Raw genomic sequence first — 22,478 nt, 5'->3', positions numbered from 1 at the left:
TTCCGGAGAATCAGGATATGAAAAGACTAATAAATTTTTTTTTATTCTGATAAAAATGAAGGCTAATATATAATTCGGGTAATTTTCTCTGTTATGACTCATGAGTCATGATTATATCACCTTGAATGAACTTGTAACTAGGTTATCTTTTTCAACTGTGTTTAATCTTTTTTTATCAAAATAATAATAATAATAATAATAGTAAAAATTCTTTAAAAAAAATAACCCATCACTACAAATTACAAATTACAAATAACAAATTTAATATAAAAAATTCGGTGTTCTATTTAGTTTTGTTTTTTCTTAAGGGTGTATCACTACTGGTGATGTCCTCTTTACTTACAGTTTTTTTTTCGAGTTTATTTTTTATGTTTTTTGTTTTTGTTTTTTTTTATGTCTGTCCAGGTTGATTTATTTGTTTTGATTTAATTTTCAAATAAATTTGTGATTTATCGATTTTATTTTTTTAAAAAAAAAACCACACAAAGTGATTAAACATGACTTATATCTCTTTGATTAAAACAAAACACAAGTTTATTCAAAAAAAACAAAACACAAGTAGATATATAATATGTTATATACATACACCATGTAAATTAAGTTGATAAAAGAGGAAGATGATGAGATTATGAAAAAGGTCTGTCACGTTTGACAGTGAAGTCCCAAAGATGACCATATTTCTCATTGAAATCCCAAATATCCATGGTGTTGTAATCAGCTATTAACTTGTCTCTAGCGCTCCTCTCCATGTTGTATATCTCTGGCTCAAAGTTATGTGGTTTATCTGGTTTCCCCATTTCAATTCCACAGAATATCACCACAAATATTCCAGCTCCAATGTATAAATATTCACCCTAATTCAAACACACCCAAATAAATAAATCAATAAATTATAAAATATTACATATTCTTATTTACAATGAATTTAAATTATAAAGTAAAAAATTGTCAAAGAGACAAACAAATATGTTAATGCACTAGTTATGGTGGTTTAATGATTTTTAAAAATTTATTATATGAGTTAAGCTAATTCACGGAGCAATGATAGGCTGTCTTGCAATCTTAGAGAGGTGGAGTGGAGAATACAGCTCATTCCACAATGAATAATGAGTGAACTATTTTTTATAGTATTTTGTATAGTAGTGCAAAATTAATATAAGAGGCATGGGAGATTTGATCCTGCATCACTCATTTGTCATTTAAATGACTTATCACTGGACAATCTAGTGTATGTCAGCAATTAGAATGGTATTTTTTGTAATGCATTATTAATATGTTTTAATAATAAAATTATTAAGTGAGATAATTTTTCATACCGGGACATTGTAAATAAGGCCAAGAATTATTGCCGGAGGAAACAACCAAGAGATTAGCCCTGTTCACAAAATTAATAATCAAATCAGAGAATTGAAAAATCAATACTTAAAGACTAATTTTAGTATTTATTTAATTAATCGATGCAAGATTAATATTAATCATATATACCTTAATAATCAAATCAGAGAATTGAAAAATCAATACTTAAAGACTAATTTTAGTATTTATTTAATTAATCGATGCAAGATTAATATTAATCATATATACCTTGGAAGCCAGTTGGTGGCTCTGCTGATTCATACTCTTTCTTAAGAGCTTCCCAAAATCCCTCAAATCCCCCTGAAATTTCAATCACAGTTACAATCCATACATTATTAATATATAACTACCTGCTTATCATTTATCATTTATGTCTATATATATATATATACCTTCTCGTTCAAAGTAGGTGTGATGATCATCATATTCTCCATATTTGAAGTCTTCCTGATAAGAATTAATACATGGAAAAATAAAATTAAACATATGTACTAAAAAATAACAATTTTTTTAATATTAATCTAATTCATATTTATCCTATGTTTTTTGAAATACACTGTTATATTACTCTCAAATTTGATTGAACAAACCAAAAACATTACTAAGATACTCACCGGACTAACGCCGTTGGTCCTCCACCACTCGTGCTCGTCTTCCTCGAGGTCGGGCTCGATCTCGGTTAGTTGACCGTTGAGCTTAGTTGAGCTATGCTTTCTCAAAGTAGTCTTGTAAGTTATAAACCCTAAGTTTATGGCATCTTTATTTGGAATGCTAATTTTAGAAGAAGTTCTTTGATTCTTGGAGGTTAATAGAGGAAGAGATAATGTGGTTGTTGTAGCCATTGTTCTTCTTCCTCTTTCTTTTTTAATTTATTTTACTCAATATTGATCTCTTGTATAAAGAGGTTTGAAGCTTGTGGATTATCCAATTTTGATCAGACGGATATGATTGCTTGCTTTTTATTTTTTATTTTTTTATTTTTGAAAAAAATAAATTATTTGGATGAATGGGAGTGAGCTAGGGAGAGTGATCCATTTCCTTATCCTTTTGGAATGTGAGGCTAGCTTGACTTGGACTTGCTTTCAAATTAATGAATTGAGATAAATAACACAGACTAATTAATGGATTATTATTATTATTATTATTTTTAAATTAACTCAAGAGGGTTTTAAAGATTTAATGTATAAATGATTGTGCATTGAGGAACAAAAATTAACATTTTCTGATAATTTTTTCTTGATATATTATATATGCCTGTGTTTTTTTTTTTCATATATACTTTTGTAAGTATCCAAAATTTTATGATGATATATTTGTGCACATTTATTGGTTTTTTAATTTTTAATTAATTAATTAATTAGTTATTTTTTGGGTATTTAAAGGGGCGCTTAATTAACATAAACCCAAGAAAACAATGTTATAGTATAACATTTATTTTTTTTAAATGAGTAGGTGAGACCAAAATCCAAACAAGAATGCAATATGACAAATAAATTATATAAATATATATAAAAAAAAAATTTTAAAAAACAAAAGGCACTTAAACTTGCGATCCATACAAGAAGAGGCCCTGCTGTAGTTTACAAAAATTAAGTCATAAATGTTAAATTATTTTCTTATTTAACCTTTTTCTGTTTATTAAATCATAAATTCTCTCTAATATGATAAGTGTTTACATACAACACATCAATATATATATATAAAACACAACCACACTCATTAATTATAAATTAATTAAACCATTACAAGCATAAAAACCACAGAATCTTATTTTTGCCGCCCTTGGAATACTTCTAAATTAAACTTAGAACAAAGTAACAAATGCCAAATGAATCAAATGCAAGACAACATGCAACAATCTCACAACTTAAGTCCAATTAATATATATATATATATATATATAAAGCTTAATTAAACTATATATGAACTCCATCAATGGACTACTCTTCAAAGCTCATCATCATCATCATCATCATCATCTTCCTCATCTCATCACCTCCATTTGCATGGTTAACTCAAGCCTACCATTTCAGTGAATACATCGGTGTCGGATACCGAAACATCACCTTCTCCAATGTATCGATAAACCCTGATGTCGAATTTCATTTCATCGTCTCTTTCGCCTTGGATTACACCAATATAAGCTCCATGAATGTGTATCAAATCCCCACAAATGGCAAATTCAAACCTTATTGGAACACAAACATCATAACTCCATCCACAGTGAAATCCATCAAAGCTTCACACAACAATGTTAAGGTTGCCCTAACCCTAGGCAGTGACACTGCAAAAGACAACATTGCATATTTCCATCCTTACTCCACAGACTCATGGATTGAAAATGCTGTCATTTCTCTAACAAAGATCATAAATCAATACAGCTTCGACAGCATCGATATCAGCTATGAACACTTCAAAGCCGGCGAAGAAACCTTCGCGGAGTGTATCGGTAGAGTTGTTACATTGTTGAAGGATAATTCAGTTATATCATTTGCTTCCATTGCTCCATTTGATGCAGATATTGTGCAGAGGTATTATCAAGCATTGTGGAGAAAATATGGGCATGTTATAGACTATGTGAACTTTCAGTTCTATGCATATAATCCAGGGATAGTTAATGTGAGACAATTTATGGATTATTTTGAGGTTCAGAGGAATAATTATAATGGTGGTAAAATGCTAATGGGTTTGAGCAGTGATCAAGGATTTAATGAAGGTTTGATAGGTGACAAAAGATTTATGTTTGATGTTTGTGAAACTCTTTTGATAGAAGAGAAGGTGTCTGGGGTTTTTATTTGGTGTGCTGAGGCTTCCATGGTGAATGGTTATCTTTTTGAGAAACAAGCACAAGAGATGATAGCAAATATTACAAATTCTCATCATTAATTAGTATATATTTCCATGGAATTAATAAATTCTCATTTACATAATAATATATTTGCACATCACTCAGTACAACAGAGTTGTCATGCATGCATGATGGTTAATGTTTTGAATGAATGAAAAAGGTTGATACTTTAATATTTTTTTTTTTGGTCCACATATATATATATATATATTCAAACACTTGGAAATGTTTATTACATCCAAAATAATATGCAGTAGATCATGATAATTAAAGCAAAATGAATTTTCAAAATATGATCAGAAAATTAACACTGAATAATTAATCCTTGATCTTCTCCACCTTGGGAACATGAACAGGAAACTGATCAATCTCATCCATCCAAGGGTTCTTCTCCTTCAAAGGATCAATCTTCTTAAGAGCTTTCCAAACAGCACTGTTACACTTAAACCCTGATCCAAAAGCAATCTGCCAAACTCTATCACCTTTATTAATCCTACCTTTACCTTCAGTATAAGCAAGTTCATACCAAAGTGAACTACTAGAAGTGTTCCCAAATCTAAACAAAGTCATCCTTGAAGGTTCCATATGCCATTCACTCAATTCCAAGTTCTTCTCAAGCTCTTCAAGAACAGCCCGGCCACCAGCATGAATACAGAAATGCTCAAAAGCCAACTTGAAATCAGGGATATATGGTTTAATATTCATTTTGAAAACTTTCCTACCAACAAGGGTGAAAAAGAAAAGGAGTTGTTCAGAAAGAGGGAGGACAAGAGGGCCAAGAGTGGTGATGTTTGTTTTAAGAGCATCTCCGGCGATGGACATGAGATCTTTGGAGAGGGAGACACCTACCCTGCAGGAGGAGTCTTCTTTTTGGAAGACACAACGGTAGGAGTTGTCATCAGAGCCTTTGTGAGTGCGGACTAAGTGAGTAAGTTGGTACTTGGAACGCCGGCGATCAGAGGGCTTGTTGGAGAGGAGGATGGCAGCGCCGCCCATGCGGAAGAGACAGTTGGAGATAAGCATAGAACGGTCGTTGCCTAAGTACCAGTTCAAGGTGATGTTCTCCATGCTCACTACTAGAGCATATGTGTTTCTATGTACCTATATATATATAAGAAGAAAAGAGGGTTAATAGTGTTTATTTATGAGAGATTTACGTAAGTGCATGCATGCATGGAAATTAATAGGAATATGGATTTAATTTTTTTTTTTATTAAAAACATGAGTTAGAAAATGAGAATTAGCTCCATACATGTATGTAATTAAATAAATATATATGAAGCTAATTAATGTATAAATTTTTTCATAAACTACTTACTTAATTACTTAATTACTATCTATTAATTCTAGTATGTAAGTACACATGTACGTGTGTGAATATATATATACAACTTAAATATGGTCAGAGACATGATGATAAGATGAAGAACACAAAGTAAATAAATAGAGTGGGTCTGAATCAACTACTCTATACCAACCAACAACCACAATAAATTTTAATCACACTCCATATCAATGCATGCCCCAAGACCACATATATCAAGAACTAAAAAAATCAAGTTAACAACACTTTAGTAGTAAGTAAAGTAGAAATTAATTAAAGAAATTAAACATATACCTGAAGCAACTGTTTGGCAAGATCAATGGAAATAAGCCCAGCACTGCAACCCATCCCTCCAAGATTATAACTAATAATATTCCCTCTAAGCTTGTAATGGTTAACAATCATGGCAGAAAGAGAAGGTGTAGGATTGAACAAGCTACAATTCACAACAAGCACCCCAATATCTTTAGCCTTCACTCTTGTTTTCTTTAACAACTCATCAACAGCTCCAAACATAACCATCTCAGCCTCTTTCCTGGCTTCTGCCATGTTAGGGTTTGGTGGAACCCTAAGGACAGCCTCCGGGAAGTACGTATCTTGTCCGAGCCCAGACCGTTCCAAAATCTTCCTCTGGAAGGCCAGGTTCTCATCGTTGAACACTCCGGCAAGACCCGACCTTTCGATGAACAACTCTCGTGTGCACTTCCTTTCATTCTCCGGCTTGTAGCAGGAGAAATCAAGAAGGTACACCGGGCGAGGCCGGGTGAAATAATAAAGTGTAGCAACAAATGATACCATAGCAAATGCTATAATGATCCATGCAGGGTTGTTGTGATAATATCGAATGTTGTCATAATAGACCATAATTGAATTGAGATCATAGTGTAGGATGATCGCGGAGATTATCGATAACAAGATGAAATACAAGCTATTTGAGACTAAGAAATGGTATCCGAGCTTGATACTCTCCTGCATGGCTGTTAATGTCTAATGCAGATGAAAATATAATGGTATAACAAATTAAAAGATGATGATGATGAAAATGATAATGGATAAGAATGGAGAGATAGATATAAAAAGGAGAGAAGAAGAAGAATTAAGGAGAAGAAGAAGAAGAAGAGGGGGGGAAGGCGGGAGATGCAACTACCCCAACGAACTCATTATATTGAGTGTTTACAGGGATTGGACTATGAATTGGGGCATTGAATTTTGCCAGCCAACAAGAGAAGTAGAGGACCCTCCAACCTGTGCTTTATTTATTTATTTATTTATTTATTATTGTCTTGCTTAATAATATTTTTTGAGTTTTTTTTTTCTTGCAATAGTTCTAATGTTGGTCACTTGTCTAGCGGTCATTTCCACGTGGCATTGTTTTATTAGAGTGTGTAATTCATCCGGTCGGGTTTGGATTTGACTATATCTTAGTTTTTTTTTTGTCGACATGCTGTATTATCTCTATTTATTAAGTTAAATAATAATATATATTAATTATTTTTTTGTTTGAATTATTAATTTTGGAAAATATAATCTTAGATCTTGATGATAATAAAGTGTATCTTTTGATTCAAACAAGGGGTTAGAAATTAGTGAGCTAAGCAATGAACTAGCCATCAATTTAATTTGATGCATTTTTGACCAAGAGTACTTTTATTTTATTTCTTGTAGTGGTACCATGGAGACTTAAAAGAGTTAGAAAAAAGACCTCTCAACCATGCATATTGGAACAAAATTTATTTTTAGATTCTCTGTTTGACACATTAATAAATATTAGAAACAAATATATGAACATGTTAAAAATAAGCAATTAATATAATATTTCTCATGGGAAGAGGTCTTCTTGGTCTCCCTAATAATTATAAATAAAGAAATATAAAAATACATTGAGTGTTAATAAGGCAAATGGTTGGATGGTGGACTTAGAGGTTGGTCAGTAGGAAATAAAGAAGAAAGAAGAAGAAGAAGAAGAAGGCAAACAAATTTATTATAAGATAGATTGTGGCAATGCATTCCCAATGAGGATAGGTTGAGTAGGTTTTTCTGCCAACCAATATATATCTATCTCACTTATTCATGAATCATATGGGATCTTTCATGCATGTCCTTGGATTTTTCTTACATTCCCACTTACAAATTAAAATTTATAATATTAAGACAGATAGTGAGTCTTAATCATTAATTAATCACTCGTTATTAATTGTTCAATTAAGCATTGATCAGAGACCTCATGATCAACAATCAATGAGAAAACAACAATTCTTATCCAACTTTTAAGAAAAATCATTCTTTCTAGTTTTTATCAAAATTGCATGATATATATATATATATAGCCACGAGTCTAAATTTAATAAATATGATTCAAAAATATTTTGCTATGTTTTTTATACATACTTTTATACTTTAAGTATCATTTTGAAGAATTTTTTTTTTAAAAAAAAATTATTTAAGAGACATTATAAGTAGTACTTGAATGGTAAAATGGTTTACATAAAATTTAGTACTTGAATGATTGAGGGTTCACATAATTACTACTACAAAAAATATCAGAATGTAAAGTACTCACATTTAATGTATTGGAAAATCATACATGAGAATTATTGGCAACTAGTTCACAATTAATGCACGGATGAGCAACCAAAATAATTAACATAACATTAATGAAAGAACATTGCACATTCACACCTAATTGATTGAATTCATTGATCAGTTATTATTTTTAGAAAATGACTTTGCTTGCCACTATTTTTTGGAGTATTACCAACAATTACAACTAGTTAATATTTCATTAATTTAATTATTAATGTGTAACTGATATACTCCACTAATTAATTTTGATTAAATCAAAAATCTTTTTTCACAATAAATTCAGGCAACCAAATTGCAGAGCTAGTTAATTAATTTTGTCTTCAATACCAATTAAACAGCATTAAAAGGTATTTGAAAATTAAAAATTTAAGATTATGTATTTTTTTATAGTTGGGAGTTATGTCCGAATCAGAAATCTTCATCTATTAAATAGTGTCTTCAAGAAGGACATGATCCTATTGAGCATTTCATGAGTTGGCATGTATATATATATATATATATATATATATATATATATATATATATATGTGATAATTAAAACTATTGTTGGCCCTTTCTAAATCACTCAAGATAAATGAAATAAATAATAAATGTTTACTTTAGCATGGACTTAAAGGGATGATTCCGTTTTTATAATCAAACAAAACCTAAACTTTCTCCGCCCAAATTATGTAAGGCTAACTTAAGTGACGCGAGGTTGCCCAACTGTCCGTTATTATGTTTTTTTATTGGTGAAATGTGAGGTCTTACTTATTTGTATGTAATTTTTTTAATTTATTTATATAAAATTTTCATATTTGTATATATTATTATTATTTTTTTTCTAATAAAGTTGTGGTTTATTTATTTTATAAAAAAAATATTAAAATTAACAAGGCTTTTGTATTATTTTTATTTTTGAAAATAAAAGCCCAATTTAAATTTTCAAAATTTCATATAATATATATTGATTTAAATGCTAAATTGTATATATATTTTTTTAATAAATGGATCAATTTATATATATATAAAAAAAAAAACATATGCATTAGCACGAATCGGAATATGATTTTTATTGTTATAAGTATCTTATTTTTCACACCTCTTCCTAGTACCACTGCCCCACATCTTAATTTTAAACTTGAGAGAAACACATTATAGAAATATGATTTCTGTTATAAAAGTAAACATATACATATATATATACATATATATATATATATATATATATATATATATTTCTATTTTTCCTTTTTAAAAAAATCAAAACAAATATAATTATATAGTAAAAAAATTAATTATAACTAAAGCAACTTCAGATAACTCAAGTTTAATATGATCACAGTGTCAGGGTTATTTGGTGGTGAAAAATTTGATATTCGCTGAATAATAATAAATAATATATGTGTATTTTTGATAAATTATTTATACTACTAAAATAGAAAAGTTCAAATTTAATCTAATTAAAAAATAAACTCCCACATTAAAATTTAAAACAAAAGAATTAAAACACTTTCCATGTTTTCACTTCAAAACAAAAGGGCCAGGGGTCTAGTTAGAGAGGTCCCTGCATCCAGGACCGTCAGATTCTCTGATTTTTTCCATCCTGGCCGTTCGTATATGTGGGCCCCACGATGACTGCCAATTCATTCAATGAGACAAAATTGCACGCTTATATTGACACTCCGAAGCTGGTGCCGTTCTTCAAGCTTTCTCTCTCTCTCTCTCGGCACTTGCGTTCCTTTGTTGATCGATTTGGGAACCAGGGACGCTTGAAAGGTGAGATTTTGGGAGGTATTACTCTTGTTTTGATGTCAAAGATGTGATTTTTATCTTTTGTTTTTTCAGTGAATTTGGTGATCTGATGAGGTTGATTTGATTTTGTTTGAATGGCATTCGTTTCCAATCAAAGGATGAATTTTTTATTTATTTCTTTCTTTCTTTGTGTATTTTTGAGATCTTGATTTGCTTACATGCTGATAATGAATTTCGTTTCTTGCGCTTGGAGGTTCTGTGTGGTTCTGTATGTTGTTTTATTGGTGTAAAAAAATGGTGATTTGTGGGGATTGATTTGCTTGTGTTTGAATGGTTATTCATTTATTGTTTTTCTAGGTTGAATTGAATGGCATTTTTCTTTTAAACAAACAATAAAAATGTGGTTGAATTTTGTGAATTTGTGGGTATTAAATAGATTGTGTTACAAACTTACAATAGGTTGGCTTTGTTCAGTTGAAGTTAATGGTTTTCATTTGTGGACTAGGACATTTTTCTGTGTGTTTTGTGGTCTTTATTTACATACTTTTTGCAATTTAATGCATTCTATTGTGCTTATAAATTTTCTTTTTGGTGCATTGATTCTGGTTGTAATAATTGAGAAATACTGTTGACAAGTGATTTAGTTGATCATCATGCTTTTACTTTGTGAGACACTTTGTTGCTTATGCTTCATGTTTTTAGAGCAATTACACTGGTTTGATTTGATGAGTTGCAAAGAAAATACTATAGTTTTAATTGCTTCCTTTGTTGGTGAGTTTTGTATATTATTTTTATTAACCTTTCAGATTCTTTGTTGGTGTTAGTTAAATTAAGCATAAATATTTATGCAGTTCTTTCTTGAATTGAAGTTTGTATTTTAATTTTCATTCTGAAGTGTTGTGGACTCCAAAAGTTCTCAGAATATATTCAAGTTTCATGCTGCTCCTTATAAACAGAAGTAAATCTTCTCTGTTTGTCGGTTTCCTTGCTTCCCTAGAAGTAAATCTTCTAGGTTATCCATTGACAAGATTCACTTTTCTATAAAACTTGTATTGATTGATTTGTCGGTTAATATGATGAGAGTAATTGTCGTGTTATGTTTTGTTGTCGTATTCTACTTGGAACAAAAACCGCCATTAATATATCATAAATAATTCATGAAGCTAACCTGAACTGAATTGGTCACATATTGCCGTATATTGCTACAACCTTTTCTTCTCATTCTAGATACTTAACATTATGTTTCGTTAGGGATTCCAAAAACATCGAAAAACTTTAGGCATTAACAGTATATGTATCTATCCTTTGCCCTGAATATCTATTTTGATCTGCTTATTATTCTACTCATTTATCTATATATCTATTGCTCTTCATGGTTTTGCCCATTTTTGTTTGCTGGAGATGTGGGTCAGTCAAGTATTAACTTTTGCTTATTCAAACTCTGTGCTTTCACTAAATGTTGCAGAATGGATGGTCGTGAAACTGCTGCGCGTCTCTATGGAGAATACACTTACGAGAACTTGGAGCGAGAATCATACTGGCCATCTGAGAAGCTTCGGATATCCATAACAGGAGCCGGAGGATTCATCGCCTCCCACATTGCCAGACGTTTGAAGAGCGAGGGTCACTATATTATTGCATCTGATTGGAAGAAGAATGAGCACATGCCGGAAGATATGTTCTGCCACGAATTCCACCTTGTGGATCTCAGGGTTATGGACAATTGCCTCAAAGTTACTCAAGGAGTGGACCACGTGTTTAATCTTGCTGCCGATATGGGAGGTATGGGTTTCATCCAGTCCAATCATTCCGTGATCATGTACAACAATACGATGATCAGTTTCAACATGCTTGAAGCTTCAAGGATCAGCGGAGTCAAAAGGTTTGCAACATTTATATAAAATCTTCCTTAGAAATACAACCAAATACTTAACTGCATTTTCTTTATATTATCAGAAAACATAAGATGCATGTTTCCATCTGGAATTGATGATTGTGTGTAATCACTAATTCTAAATGACAATTTTTACAAGCATGGAAAGTATGATCATAATTGTAATTAAAGGCACAGGAAGTATGAAAGATTGGTAATAATTCCCTGTGCTCGATGATATAAAACTTGGAACTTTTTTTATGCTAATTTTCATGCAAGTGACAACATGAACTCTGCTGTTTCCATTATCTTTGCACTTTTATCGTATTGCAGCTTTTGTTAGCATGCTCTTTTCTTTCTATAAATGCAAACTGATAAAACACGTGTCTTCTTCGTTGACATCGGGTTTAAAAATATTATTGAATGGGTCATCAGGTTCTTCTACGCATCTAGTGCGTGCATCTATCCCGAGTTCAAGCAATTGGAAACCAATGTGAGCTTAAAGGAGTCCGACGCTTGGCCAGCAGAGGTAATAATGTCAAGTCTAAAACAACAGCAAGTTTCGGTTTAGAAACTAGTGAATGTTACACATTGTTTTCTTCTGTAGCCTCAAGATGCTTATGGATTGGAGAAGCTCGCAACTGAAGAATTGTGCAAGCACTACACCAAAGACTTTGGCATTGAATGCCGCATCGGCCGCTTCCATAATATATATGGTCCCTTCGGAACATGGAAAGGTAATCTCCGAGTGCATTAATCAAGTCTATACATATGATTATCAAGAAGAGCCCTTAATTACTCGTGAATGATTTATTATACAGGCGGGAGGGAAAAGGCCCCGGCTGCATTTTGTAGAAAGGCTATCACTTCTACTGATAAGTTTGAAATGTGGGGAGATGGACTGCAAACTCGGTCTTTCACTTTCATCGATGAATGTGTTGAAGGTGTACTGAGGTACGACGTAATATATAGCCCGACCGTTTAATATGATATGTGAATAACAAAGCTTGTTTTCCTTTATAGATTGACAAAATCAGACTTTCGCGAACCAGTGAACATTGGAAGTGATGAGATGGTGAGCATGAATGAGATGGCGGAAATGGTACTCGGCTTTGAGGATAAGAAACTCCCCATTCATCACATTCCCGGCCCAGAAGGAGTTCGCGGTCGCAACTCTGATAACACACTGATCAAAGAGAAGCTTGGCTGGGCACCAACAATGAGACTTAAGGTATGGTATCATTGAGTTAAGATTCTGAAGTTGAGAGCAAGCATTTGCTGTTTTCATGATTACTAAGTTTTGACAATGTCTGTAGGATGGACTGAGGATCACATATTTCTGGATCAAGGAACAAATTGAGAAGGAGAAATCTCAGGGTGTTGATCTGTCTGTCTATGGTTCATCCAAGGTTGTCGGAACTCAAGCTCCGGTGCAGCTCGGCTCACTCCGTGCCGCAGATGGTAAAGAGTAGTATCTTTCTTTGTTTTTTTTTTTTTTAAACTCTGCTACATTTGCTTTGTATAATAAGGACCAGAACTTAATAAGAAGTATGTTATCTCTCCCCTCCCTCCCACTAAATTCTAGCCCATGATATTTACAGTAATGCTGTTCTTTTAACAGAAAGTACCACCCAAGTTACATTGAAAAACTTTTTAAATTTCGTTCCTGATCAAGAACTCAATCCAAAAATAATTTGGAAAATAAGACCAAGGTTTTTCTCCTCTTCCTCAGCAGTTATGCCCATAATAAATAAACATTTAGGAATGAATGCACATATCTATGGCAACCTTAAAGACCAGACCTGATTCTCTAGTCACCAACTAAAAGCCACACAACAAACCAGACCTGATCCGCCAATACAAATACAATACAATACACATACACATACATAGAACAAAGATGCATATACTAAACACTACGCTTGACTTTTCTATAACTCAAAAACAGTCATCGCCATCAAGGGCCCCACCATGTGCATGCATCACAACCATCACTTTCCCTCCACGTGTCCTTTTTTCCCTCATAAATAAAACACGTATGCGAGGGAGATTCAAAATACGAGCTTCCTACGTGGCGCCACCAGCACGTCAGCGCTAGGCCGGGAACTGGCCACCACGTCAGCCAACTCTCCTATTGTTTCCGCGATGAGATCCTTGAACATGAGCCGTTCGATCTGGAGCACCTCCTCTGAGATCTCCCCCATTGCTTCACCCCACAAGTGGTCCCCAACCATGTCTTTCCTTATAACGCTACACGTGGCAACATTCAGATCGTCCACTTGTGGTTCCGCCTTCAGCCGCTGTAGCTCCGACCATACGTACCGCAACAGGCCAACGGATCTCGTTCTCGCAATCGGTTCCGTAGATGACGACACGTGTTTCTTGCGATCGATGATCTCAGCCACAGTATCGAACAGCAGACGTCGATGGAACCGGTCCCCATCCCCATCGTCAATCTCCGGAAGCCGCTTCTCGAGCATCAAGAAAACGTCCGCATCATGATGCCGTTCCGACGTTCGGATGACTTCCGAAACGTAATCGAAATCCTGACCGTCGATATCGAGCCCATCAACGAGCTCAGATCGAACGGTGGAGATCGCAAGATTCCACTCCGTATCATCCTCCCATTCCGTTAATTGCTCTGAAAGGACAAATCAGCCACTGAGAAAACACTAAACAGCAGAGGGCCATTATCGTCATTTTACAAGATGAGGCAAGATACCTTTGAAGACGAGGGACCGCTTAAGAACCGGCGAGGGAGAACACTCATCACCGAGAAACGACGCCGAGTCGAGGACTGACACGGGACTCGGTTGTGGGTCCACAGCGGTAACCTGCTCCGCGGAGGAAGTTATCGCGGCAATGCTATGAAGTAGCCTGTCGCAACGCTCCAGTAGACTTCTCCCGTCCGTTCTCGTTCTCTAATAAACCAAAAAATAAAAATCATATTTTAATTTTTTAATAAAATAAAAGTACTAGTTCCGGACAACAATAAAATTCGTTTTCGCGAAATAACGGACCTCGAAATCGTAATGAGATGACGAACTCAAACTGCTGCTCTCGGTGGAGGTATCGTCCTCCGCGGGTAAGTATACACGTTCCTTGTGGAATAACTCCGGCGACAAACGCCGGTTCCTCGGAGATGGAACGGCGAGTGGATCATGGCCAACTCGCTTAGGACTCGGTCGAGGAGAATGAGCGGCTGAGATCCTCCGCTGCTGCGGGATCTTCTTATCCGTATCCGTGTTCATGGGTCGTCGTCTCGCCGGCGGAGTCGGGGTTCTGAGATCCGGCGACCTCGGGCTCCGCTCCCGTCGTGTTCTTGATGGCGGCAATGGTTCCGGGATGACATTCCGTCTTGTGGAACCCGATCTAGGAGCAACGGGTGGAGACGAGGATCCAGGTCTCCGCCCAGGCGATGACCTCGAAGTGGCCTTCCCGGCGATGATGAGAGACTCCCCGGCAGATCGGGAAGCGGGGGGATCGTAGATGACGTTGTAGCGGCCATTGATCGGTTGAGCAGCGGAGGGCCTGGAATGCAGAAGACCTTTGAGTTGGAGAGCCTCGAGGATCTGCTTCAAAGTCTCTAGATCCTTAGCGGGCTCGTCGATCCCACGCATCCGTAAACGCTTCTCGATCTCGCCATAGAGGAATCCGGCTCCGCCGTTCTTCGGCTCCGGGAAGTAGTCTCGAGCCTCGAAGAAGCTCTTCCTCTGAAGAGACGGTACCGGGTTGCGCGGATTGGGTTCCGGTTTCCGATACTCCACAGGGTCCGCCACCCGCGAGCAATACAACTCCTCGACGGCACGCGCCGGATCCGGATGTACAACCCCCCAGTGAGGGAGATCCCTAGGAACCCTTGACTCCGAGGAGGATCGCCGGAGTTCCGCATTCTTCGGCGGTTCAGCGCCGGGGAGGGTTTCGAGGCCCATTAGCCTGACGATAACACTAGGTGAGCGTCGTTGGCGGTCGTTGTCCTCTTCGGCAGCCTTCGCCGCCGGGACGGTGCGTATGTCCCTGGGACGAAGCTTTCCTTTGTTGTCGACGACGGCACGGCTATCCAGCGAGAGCCGTGGGGCTTCTCGAAGCTTCCATGAACTCCGTAGCCCTTCCTTGAAATCAAAGACTGGGAGAGGCAGCGGCGTCACTGTCCTCCCCGGCGTCTCCACAGGTGACGATGGGTATTGATCCGGCGAGCCCTCCCTGGCGAATGAGACCACCGATGCATCCGATTGCTCTGACGGCGAGGTCGACCCCGCAGCCTACAAACAACAAACAAATACCAAAGAGGTTAGAAACGCCATCGAGATCTACAAAACCACCATGAATCTCGATTCGTTTCTCAGGATAGGTTACAGTGAGGCGTTTGGGAGAGTAGAGACGCTTCGCCGAGATGATCTGGGGACGATCGAAGAGCTGGAGAAACCCAGCCATGCATCCCATCTGCTTCTCGATTTCCCTCTCGAGATTAGACTCGCCGGAGATCGGCCGGGCGGTGAGCGGCGCCATCGTTTCCGGCGGTGAGCTCCAACTCTTCTCGCTTGTCTTGCAAATCTCGAGCTTTTTCCTCCTTTATGGAGTAGTTCATTGAGAGGGCCTTGTTTTAAAGCGGTGTTATTATGAAATGACTTTAATACCCTTGATAATGTAGCTTATTACGATGGGTGCGTTTTCGGGGTTCGAGCTCTGAAAGGCGGTTTGACCACAACTAAACCGAGACTGTCCTCTTAATTTCAAGGTATGAACCCTTTTTTAATTCTTTTATATATATATATATATATAATTATTATTTATAAATTTGTATAATATTAAAAAAATAATACAAATTTTGGATAATATCATTGAATTTATATTTTACATCGAAATTTTATACATTTATTATTAGTTAAAAGTGAAGATAAGAGTTTTGGAAACACCCAAGTAAGTTGGAGCACTTGTTGAAGCAACTCTTGTGAAGGGTCTTAATTTATCGCATATTATATGATTTATAAATAAAAAATAAACTACTGATTTTTTTTTATAAGAGATTTACATCGAGGTTGTGAACATAATTAATAAATAATATTTAATCCAAATTTATAGTGTATAAACTGTGAAGAATTTGAACCCTGGCTAATCTTTGTACTTTTGCGTGATCCCATTATTTGATTGATTAGAATTCAAAATTTTCAAGTCACTTACTTGAAAATGAATGTAAAAAACTCAGAATTAAAAAAGTAATATATTTGTTAAGTTGCATTGATGATTTAAAGTAGTTTTCTATTTAAAGGGTGTACCACCAAAACTAGTTAAAAAAAAAAAAAAAACCTATAATTACTACTACTACTACTACTACTACAATATATGTATGTGTATTGATAGTAGGGAAAAATATAGAAATGCGAGGGTTAAATGATAAATTTTCCAAGAAACGAGGTTGCAAATACCCAGTAACAACTCTGGATGTCACGCGAGGCACGAGATCCGGTGTCCAATGACCGCCCTCTCGTGATCCCCGAAAGCGACGACCCCTCCAACGCCCGCCCTTCTCGCTTCGGTTACCCTTCCTTAGTCACCGCCCGGTTATCACACCCTTACATAAATATTTATTTTATTAAAAAAGATAATAAAAATAAATAAAAATTAAAAGTTAGGAAGGGAAGAATAAAAAGTAAATGGACCCAAGCTAACATGGAAATTTGGTTGCATGAGGGAGAGGTACATGTCAGAGCATGCATGATATAAGTTACACCCAAGAGAGAGACCTAATAAATAACACAAGGATGTGACATGAGACATGACTCATTATCAAACATCCCATGAGCCAAGGCTTCCACCTGCCCATTTCTTTATAATATATATATATGCTATGCCGTGTTGTTTTAACTGTTTATGTTGTTCATTTCCCTAGTGATTTTCAACATAAGTTAAGGTTTAGGGTTAGGGTTAGGGTTACGGTTTTATGCTGGTAGATGCAGTAGTGCTGAAAGGATCCGGTCATATAAGTTAGTGGTGGTGACTGACTCACTGCTGAGACACATAAGACCTGGATCATGTCTTTCATCTTTGCACACACTTCTGACCACCACCCTGACCCACATCCACTTCAAAACCCTAACCCTAATCTCACTGTCTATGTATTTATATATATATATATATATATATCTAGGTAGGAACTAGGAAGTAGGAAGTAAAGGATAGAGTCTAAGATAGAGTCAGTGAATGAGTGATCATGGTCCTTAGAAATCTTTCATGAGAGTGTCAGCAATACTTCTTACACATACCTACGTACTATTTATTACTACAATAAATATATTTATATATATATATATTACAGCTGCATGCATGTAGTATGGTATCTTCATCTTGTTGTCATCTTGCAATCTCTTTAACTTGGACTTTCTAACCTTCTTCCATTAATATCTTTAGCTCTGAGTCTCAGTGTCCTCCTGCTCTGATTTGCTGATGCCATGCAAGCAGTACTGCAAATCCAGAGCTTTGGAAAAGGGTGCTAGCTAGGGTTAGGGTTAGGGTTAGGGTTAGGGCATGCTGTGTGTGTATATATATATATTAATATACTATCTAGCAAGTACTCTTCCTTACTTGTTTAGGCAGAGAGAGAGGGGTGTGGCCCTGTGGGGAAGGAGAGAAGGTTAGGTTTGAATGTTTTTATGAAGGGAATCAAGAATGGCGTCATGAAAACTCATCTTCTTTTATCTTTTACTTATTTGTTTGCTTTCTTTGTCTCCCATCAATACACATTTATGAAGGAAAAGATCACTTTGTATGTTGCTTTGATTCTCTCTTTTTCCCTTCTTTCATATGTGAAGTCATCATTTGACACTTGGATAAATATTTCTGATTTTTTTTTTTACTTTTGCTCTTTGTTGTCAACTTTGTTTCTTTCAACGCATTTACTTTGTGATTGTTCTTATAAAATCTTATTTCTTTCTTTGCATGCTCTATGTTTATATTAATTAATCACTACCTTTTACTTATGGTAGGTTTATCATTCTATCTTTACAACTAAAATATCTTGATAGATAATCCATTTAGCATAATATTTGACAGATAAAAAATAATGAAGTGTTATAAACATCACATGCATAGCCTAAATTTATAAAAACATGTGACATCTCTCTAATTTGGATCTTTCCATTGTAAACCAAGTAAATAATATTTTTGGATCATATTCCATTGACCTTTTGATTGCCCTTTTATATCCATCCATTTTTGTGGTCCTTTGCTTTGTTAGGTCAATTGAGAGTTTTGTTTTGTTGGGTCAAATTTACACCATGCATACACATATTATTATTATTATTATTCATACGTGACATTCTAATGTATAACTAAGTTTGATTCATTATTATATATACAAATTAAAAATCCATGCAGTCAGTATGATTTTTTACAAGGTTGTATGTGTAATTTTATTCTTTTTATGAAAAATGATAATTTCTTGAAGTTATAAGAAATATAAATGCTAATGAACCAATTTTATTTATTTATATATATTTATTTTTGTGGGTTCTAAAGCAACCTAATGAGAAGCTTACAAAGTGGAGCCCATGGGCAGAGACAGCTCTTCCACATAGTGACATGTTGTCCTTGCAATAATTGGCCACAAAAGCTACACTTAACATCTTCATTTAGGGTCCAGGTTTATCCATTGTAACAGTTTTAATTAATTAGGGGTTTGCAATGATTAGGACTTAATTAATTGGGTTTTGTCCCGCCACAATGATTTTTTTTTTTTTTTAAGAAATATGGACAAATCACTCATTCAAACTCTCAATTTCAAACGAAATACTAACTCTTTTGTTGCAGTAATTATTCGAGTCAATCAAGTTTACTTACATAAAAATTCAATTCGATTAGTTAACAAAAATATACATATTTATTTATATACTTTTTTTAAAACTTGCTACGGATATTCATTTTTAATACAAAAATCAAAAAAAATTTAAGGAAAAAAAGATAAAGTAAATAAATTTGTTTAGGAGAATTATGAACTATGAAGTTGGTTTTTAACTGTAATCTAGTAAGTTTTAAAAAAATAATATATGAAAATTTTCAACATAAAAACAATATTGAAAACCTAATAATCCATGCATGAGAATAAATATAAGCATGATGTATTCATGATATACTTTAATTTGTCCTAAGCATGATTATGTAACTCAAAATATATGTCCATGATATATGTATGTCTATATGTATGTCTGTTTATAATTAAGTAAACAAAAAAAAAGATGAATAGAATTAAAATACATACCAAAGTTATCTCTGTTACTTCGAATATTAAAACAAGAGAAAATATTAAAATCATATGGAGAAAAGATATTATTGTTAACCTTCGAACAGATAAATTGAGCCTCTATGAAGGACATAATACATTAACTAAATAGCAATAAGCATTTACATTTAGATTTCACAACAAACAATAATTTTAAAAGGGGTGCTAAATAAATTTTTTCCATAAAAAAAAAAAACTTGAGATTGTATACACACCAACAACAAAAATCACATCAACAAATTTATTTTTAAAAAAAAGACAAAAACAAAAACCAAACCCTAACCCTAACCCTAATTTTAGAGAGCACAGAGAACCACGTGTATGTACATGATCCATATGATGAGTTGTGACGAAGATGAAGGTGTAAGACAGTGTGCCTTGAGCTCCACACTCTTTAAAAAGTTCAAAACTATTCCTTTGAATCCTTTGAATGAATTAAACCAGTGAAAGTCCATTTGCCTTTGTTTTTTTTCAGACCTTTTTCTCTTCCACCACCCACATGCACACATTCAGTCCTCAACGTGCATGGCTGCCCACCTTTTTTTTTAAAAAAATTTGGTTTTAAATAAATAAATAAACACCAATAATTAATATTCATCACTATATATCACTATACTTCCATAATTAGTTTATCACCTACAATGAAATGAAAAGAATATTCAAGATATGGGCATCTAATTATTCGCACTAGGTCCATTCGTTTCTTTGAAAATATCATGAAGCCAAAGAAGTGGACGAAAATCTTTTTTTTTTTAAAAAAAAAATAATTGTGAGCGAGAAAAATATTACATAACATAAATAGTTAATATTGTTAAAATAATTTTTTGATTAATATTCATAAATAGTTAATATTTCAATCTATTTATACCAATTGAAATTATGGATTGGATTTGAAATATAACTCTTTTAATTAATAACAAAAAAAAATGAATAGGGTGTGAGTTTATTAGATTATTTTTTAGTTTATGATGAAATAAATAATTTAATATGATATATATTTATGATAATATTATATTACATTATAAAAAGTGGTTAAAAAGAAAGGGAGAGGTTGTCACTAGTCCCAATGGTTCAGTAAGGTGAACATGGATGCCACTCAAAAGCTCAAGCTCATTTCCCAACTTGTCTCCACTAGTCATACTCTCTCTCTCACTTTACTGTTCACAATATTCCTTAGATCTTTCACACCTCTCTCTCACATTCCCTTGTTTGTACTCTCCTTTCATAAACTATTTTTATATATTTATATAAATATATATTTTTAAGTTATTGCAATAGAATAACATGATATGCATGGTTTATTATATATATTCCCACACGGACCACTTATACCTCTATGCTAACCTATTTGTTTAGAGTCTTTAGACTAACATGGTATACAGTTGGGCTATAGGTTTTAATTATCATTAAAACATCTACTTAATTTTTTTATTATTTGAATGACAGGGAAGTAATTAACTCTGAGGTTAATAATTAGTAAATGAAGTAATTATTAACCATTTTGCACTTCTCTTTTTTTATCTTTAATTAATAGTACAAGGATGTGATGTAATATAATAAAAGGACAAAGTACATTATTATTATTCCTCATAATATAAAACAAAACTTTATGTACTTTATTATGTTTTTTTTTCTTCACAATGTCCAAGGGTTACTATTAATAAGATCTTAAAATCCAAGGGAAGGTGACATATATATACGTTGTATAAAATGACAATTTAATAATTATGTTTGTTTGTGTGTTTATATAAAAGAACATAAAGGCATTTTTAAACTAAAAATTTAAGACTAGTCATCTATAGTAAATTTACATAATTCTTCATATAAATAATAGTTAAAATGATCTAACTACTGTCATTAAATGTTTAAAAAACATAAATATACATATAGAGGGTACTTAGAGAGTTATATATATATCTATGAATAATAATATAAAAATTAAACTAGTGGCCTTTCTTGGACATCATGATAGTAAGAAATGTGAGTGCAATGAAAAGAGGGTTTGAACGGCAGTGTGAACTCTGACATTGTTAGTTAATGGTGAGAGGAATCTTTTGAGAGTTGGCAAAGTATAATGTAAGTAGTGTCACACTCATATATATATATATATATATATATATATTTATATATTTATATATATGAGAGAGAGTTTGAGTAGAGGTGAGTGATATGACTTGTGATTTAGAGGTTCATATCTTTGCCCAATGAGGACAAAGGATATGCAGTGTATTATGGACCATATGTTATATGAATGTCCTTCAATTCATCATGTGTACATACATTGCATCATCCTGTTCAAATCACTGTTAATATTATATCATATAAATATATATAGTTCCATATGGTTGGGTTGGGGTAAATAGAGACAGTATGTATATAATAAATTACTTTTTACATATGAATGGTTTAACCCATTGAACGAAAGAATGGCCGGTGACCATATTATCTACTAACATAACATCGGATCTTTTATATAAAATATTTA

The 22,478-nt window shown here is 33.9% G+C and overlaps 5 protein-coding genes across 6 annotated transcripts; 2 read left to right on the top strand and 3 right to left on the bottom strand.

Moving 5' to 3' along the window:
- Positions 1-516: 516 nt before the first annotated feature.
- On the bottom strand, positions 517-2,245 carry LOC120283823 (photosynthetic NDH subunit of subcomplex B 5, chloroplastic). The gene is made up of 5 exons (XM_039290577.1): positions 1,971-2,245; positions 1,749-1,803; positions 1,585-1,656; positions 1,317-1,375; positions 517-854 (listed from the first exon to the last, which is right to left on the bottom strand). Exons 1-5 carry the CDS (start codon positions 2,196-2,198, stop codon positions 627-629), a joined length of 642 nt encoding a protein of 213 aa, XP_039146511.1. The 5' UTR covers positions 2,199-2,245; the 3' UTR covers positions 517-626.
- Positions 2,246-3,291: 1,046 nt separating this feature from the next.
- On the top strand, positions 3,292-4,242 carry LOC120250536 (chitinase 2-like). The gene has a single exon (XM_039259362.1). The coding sequence runs from the start codon at positions 3,292-3,294 to the stop codon at positions 4,240-4,242; it is 951 nt and encodes a 316-aa protein (XP_039115296.1).
- A 134-nt stretch (positions 4,243-4,376) lies between these two features.
- On the bottom strand, positions 4,377-6,632 carry LOC120250001 (3-ketoacyl-CoA synthase 11-like). Its single transcript, XM_039258721.1, has 2 exons — positions 5,823-6,632; positions 4,377-5,305 (listed from the first exon to the last, which is right to left on the bottom strand). The coding sequence occupies exons 1-2, from the start codon at positions 6,501-6,503 to the stop codon at positions 4,523-4,525; spliced, it is 1,464 nt and encodes a 487-aa protein (XP_039114655.1). The 5' UTR covers positions 6,504-6,632; the 3' UTR covers positions 4,377-4,522.
- A 3,150-nt stretch (positions 6,633-9,782) lies between these two features.
- Positions 9,783-13,280, top strand: LOC120283951 (GDP-mannose 3,5-epimerase 2-like). 2 transcript variants are annotated; one of them, XM_039290771.1, is made up of 7 exons: positions 9,783-9,869; positions 11,311-11,727; positions 12,154-12,247; positions 12,326-12,455; positions 12,540-12,672; positions 12,742-12,949; positions 13,035-13,280. In XM_039290771.1, exons 2-7 carry the CDS (start codon positions 11,312-11,314, stop codon positions 13,188-13,190), a joined length of 1,137 nt encoding a protein of 378 aa, XP_039146705.1. In that variant the 5' UTR covers positions 9,783-9,869; position 11,311; the 3' UTR covers positions 13,191-13,280. The 2 variants fall into 2 exon arrangements, with proteins under 2 accessions (XP_039146705.1, XP_039146706.1); XM_039290772.1 differs by having other exon boundaries at positions 9,802-9,884.
- A 151-nt stretch (positions 13,281-13,431) lies between these two features.
- LOC120283950 (protein LONGIFOLIA 1) lies at positions 13,432-16,300 on the bottom strand. Its single transcript, XM_039290770.1, has 4 exons — positions 16,075-16,300; positions 14,739-15,980; positions 14,441-14,639; positions 13,432-14,359 (listed from the first exon to the last, which is right to left on the bottom strand). The coding sequence occupies exons 1-4, from the start codon at positions 16,225-16,227 to the stop codon at positions 13,770-13,772; spliced, it is 2,184 nt and encodes a 727-aa protein (XP_039146704.1). The 5' UTR covers positions 16,228-16,300; the 3' UTR covers positions 13,432-13,769.
- Between the last annotated feature and the right edge of the window lie 6,178 nt (positions 16,301-22,478).

Source organism: Dioscorea cayenensis, chromosome 19, assembly GCF_009730915.1.
Source record: "Dioscorea cayenensis subsp. rotundata cultivar TDr96_F1 chromosome 19, TDr96_F1_v2_PseudoChromosome.rev07_lg8_w22 25.fasta, whole genome shotgun sequence".
In the NCBI taxonomy this organism is placed as follows: domain Eukaryota; kingdom Viridiplantae; phylum Streptophyta; class Magnoliopsida; order Dioscoreales; family Dioscoreaceae; genus Dioscorea; species Dioscorea cayenensis.
The sequence above is the reverse complement of the archived record's forward strand: the minus strand, read 5'-3'. Positions and strand labels throughout refer to the sequence as shown.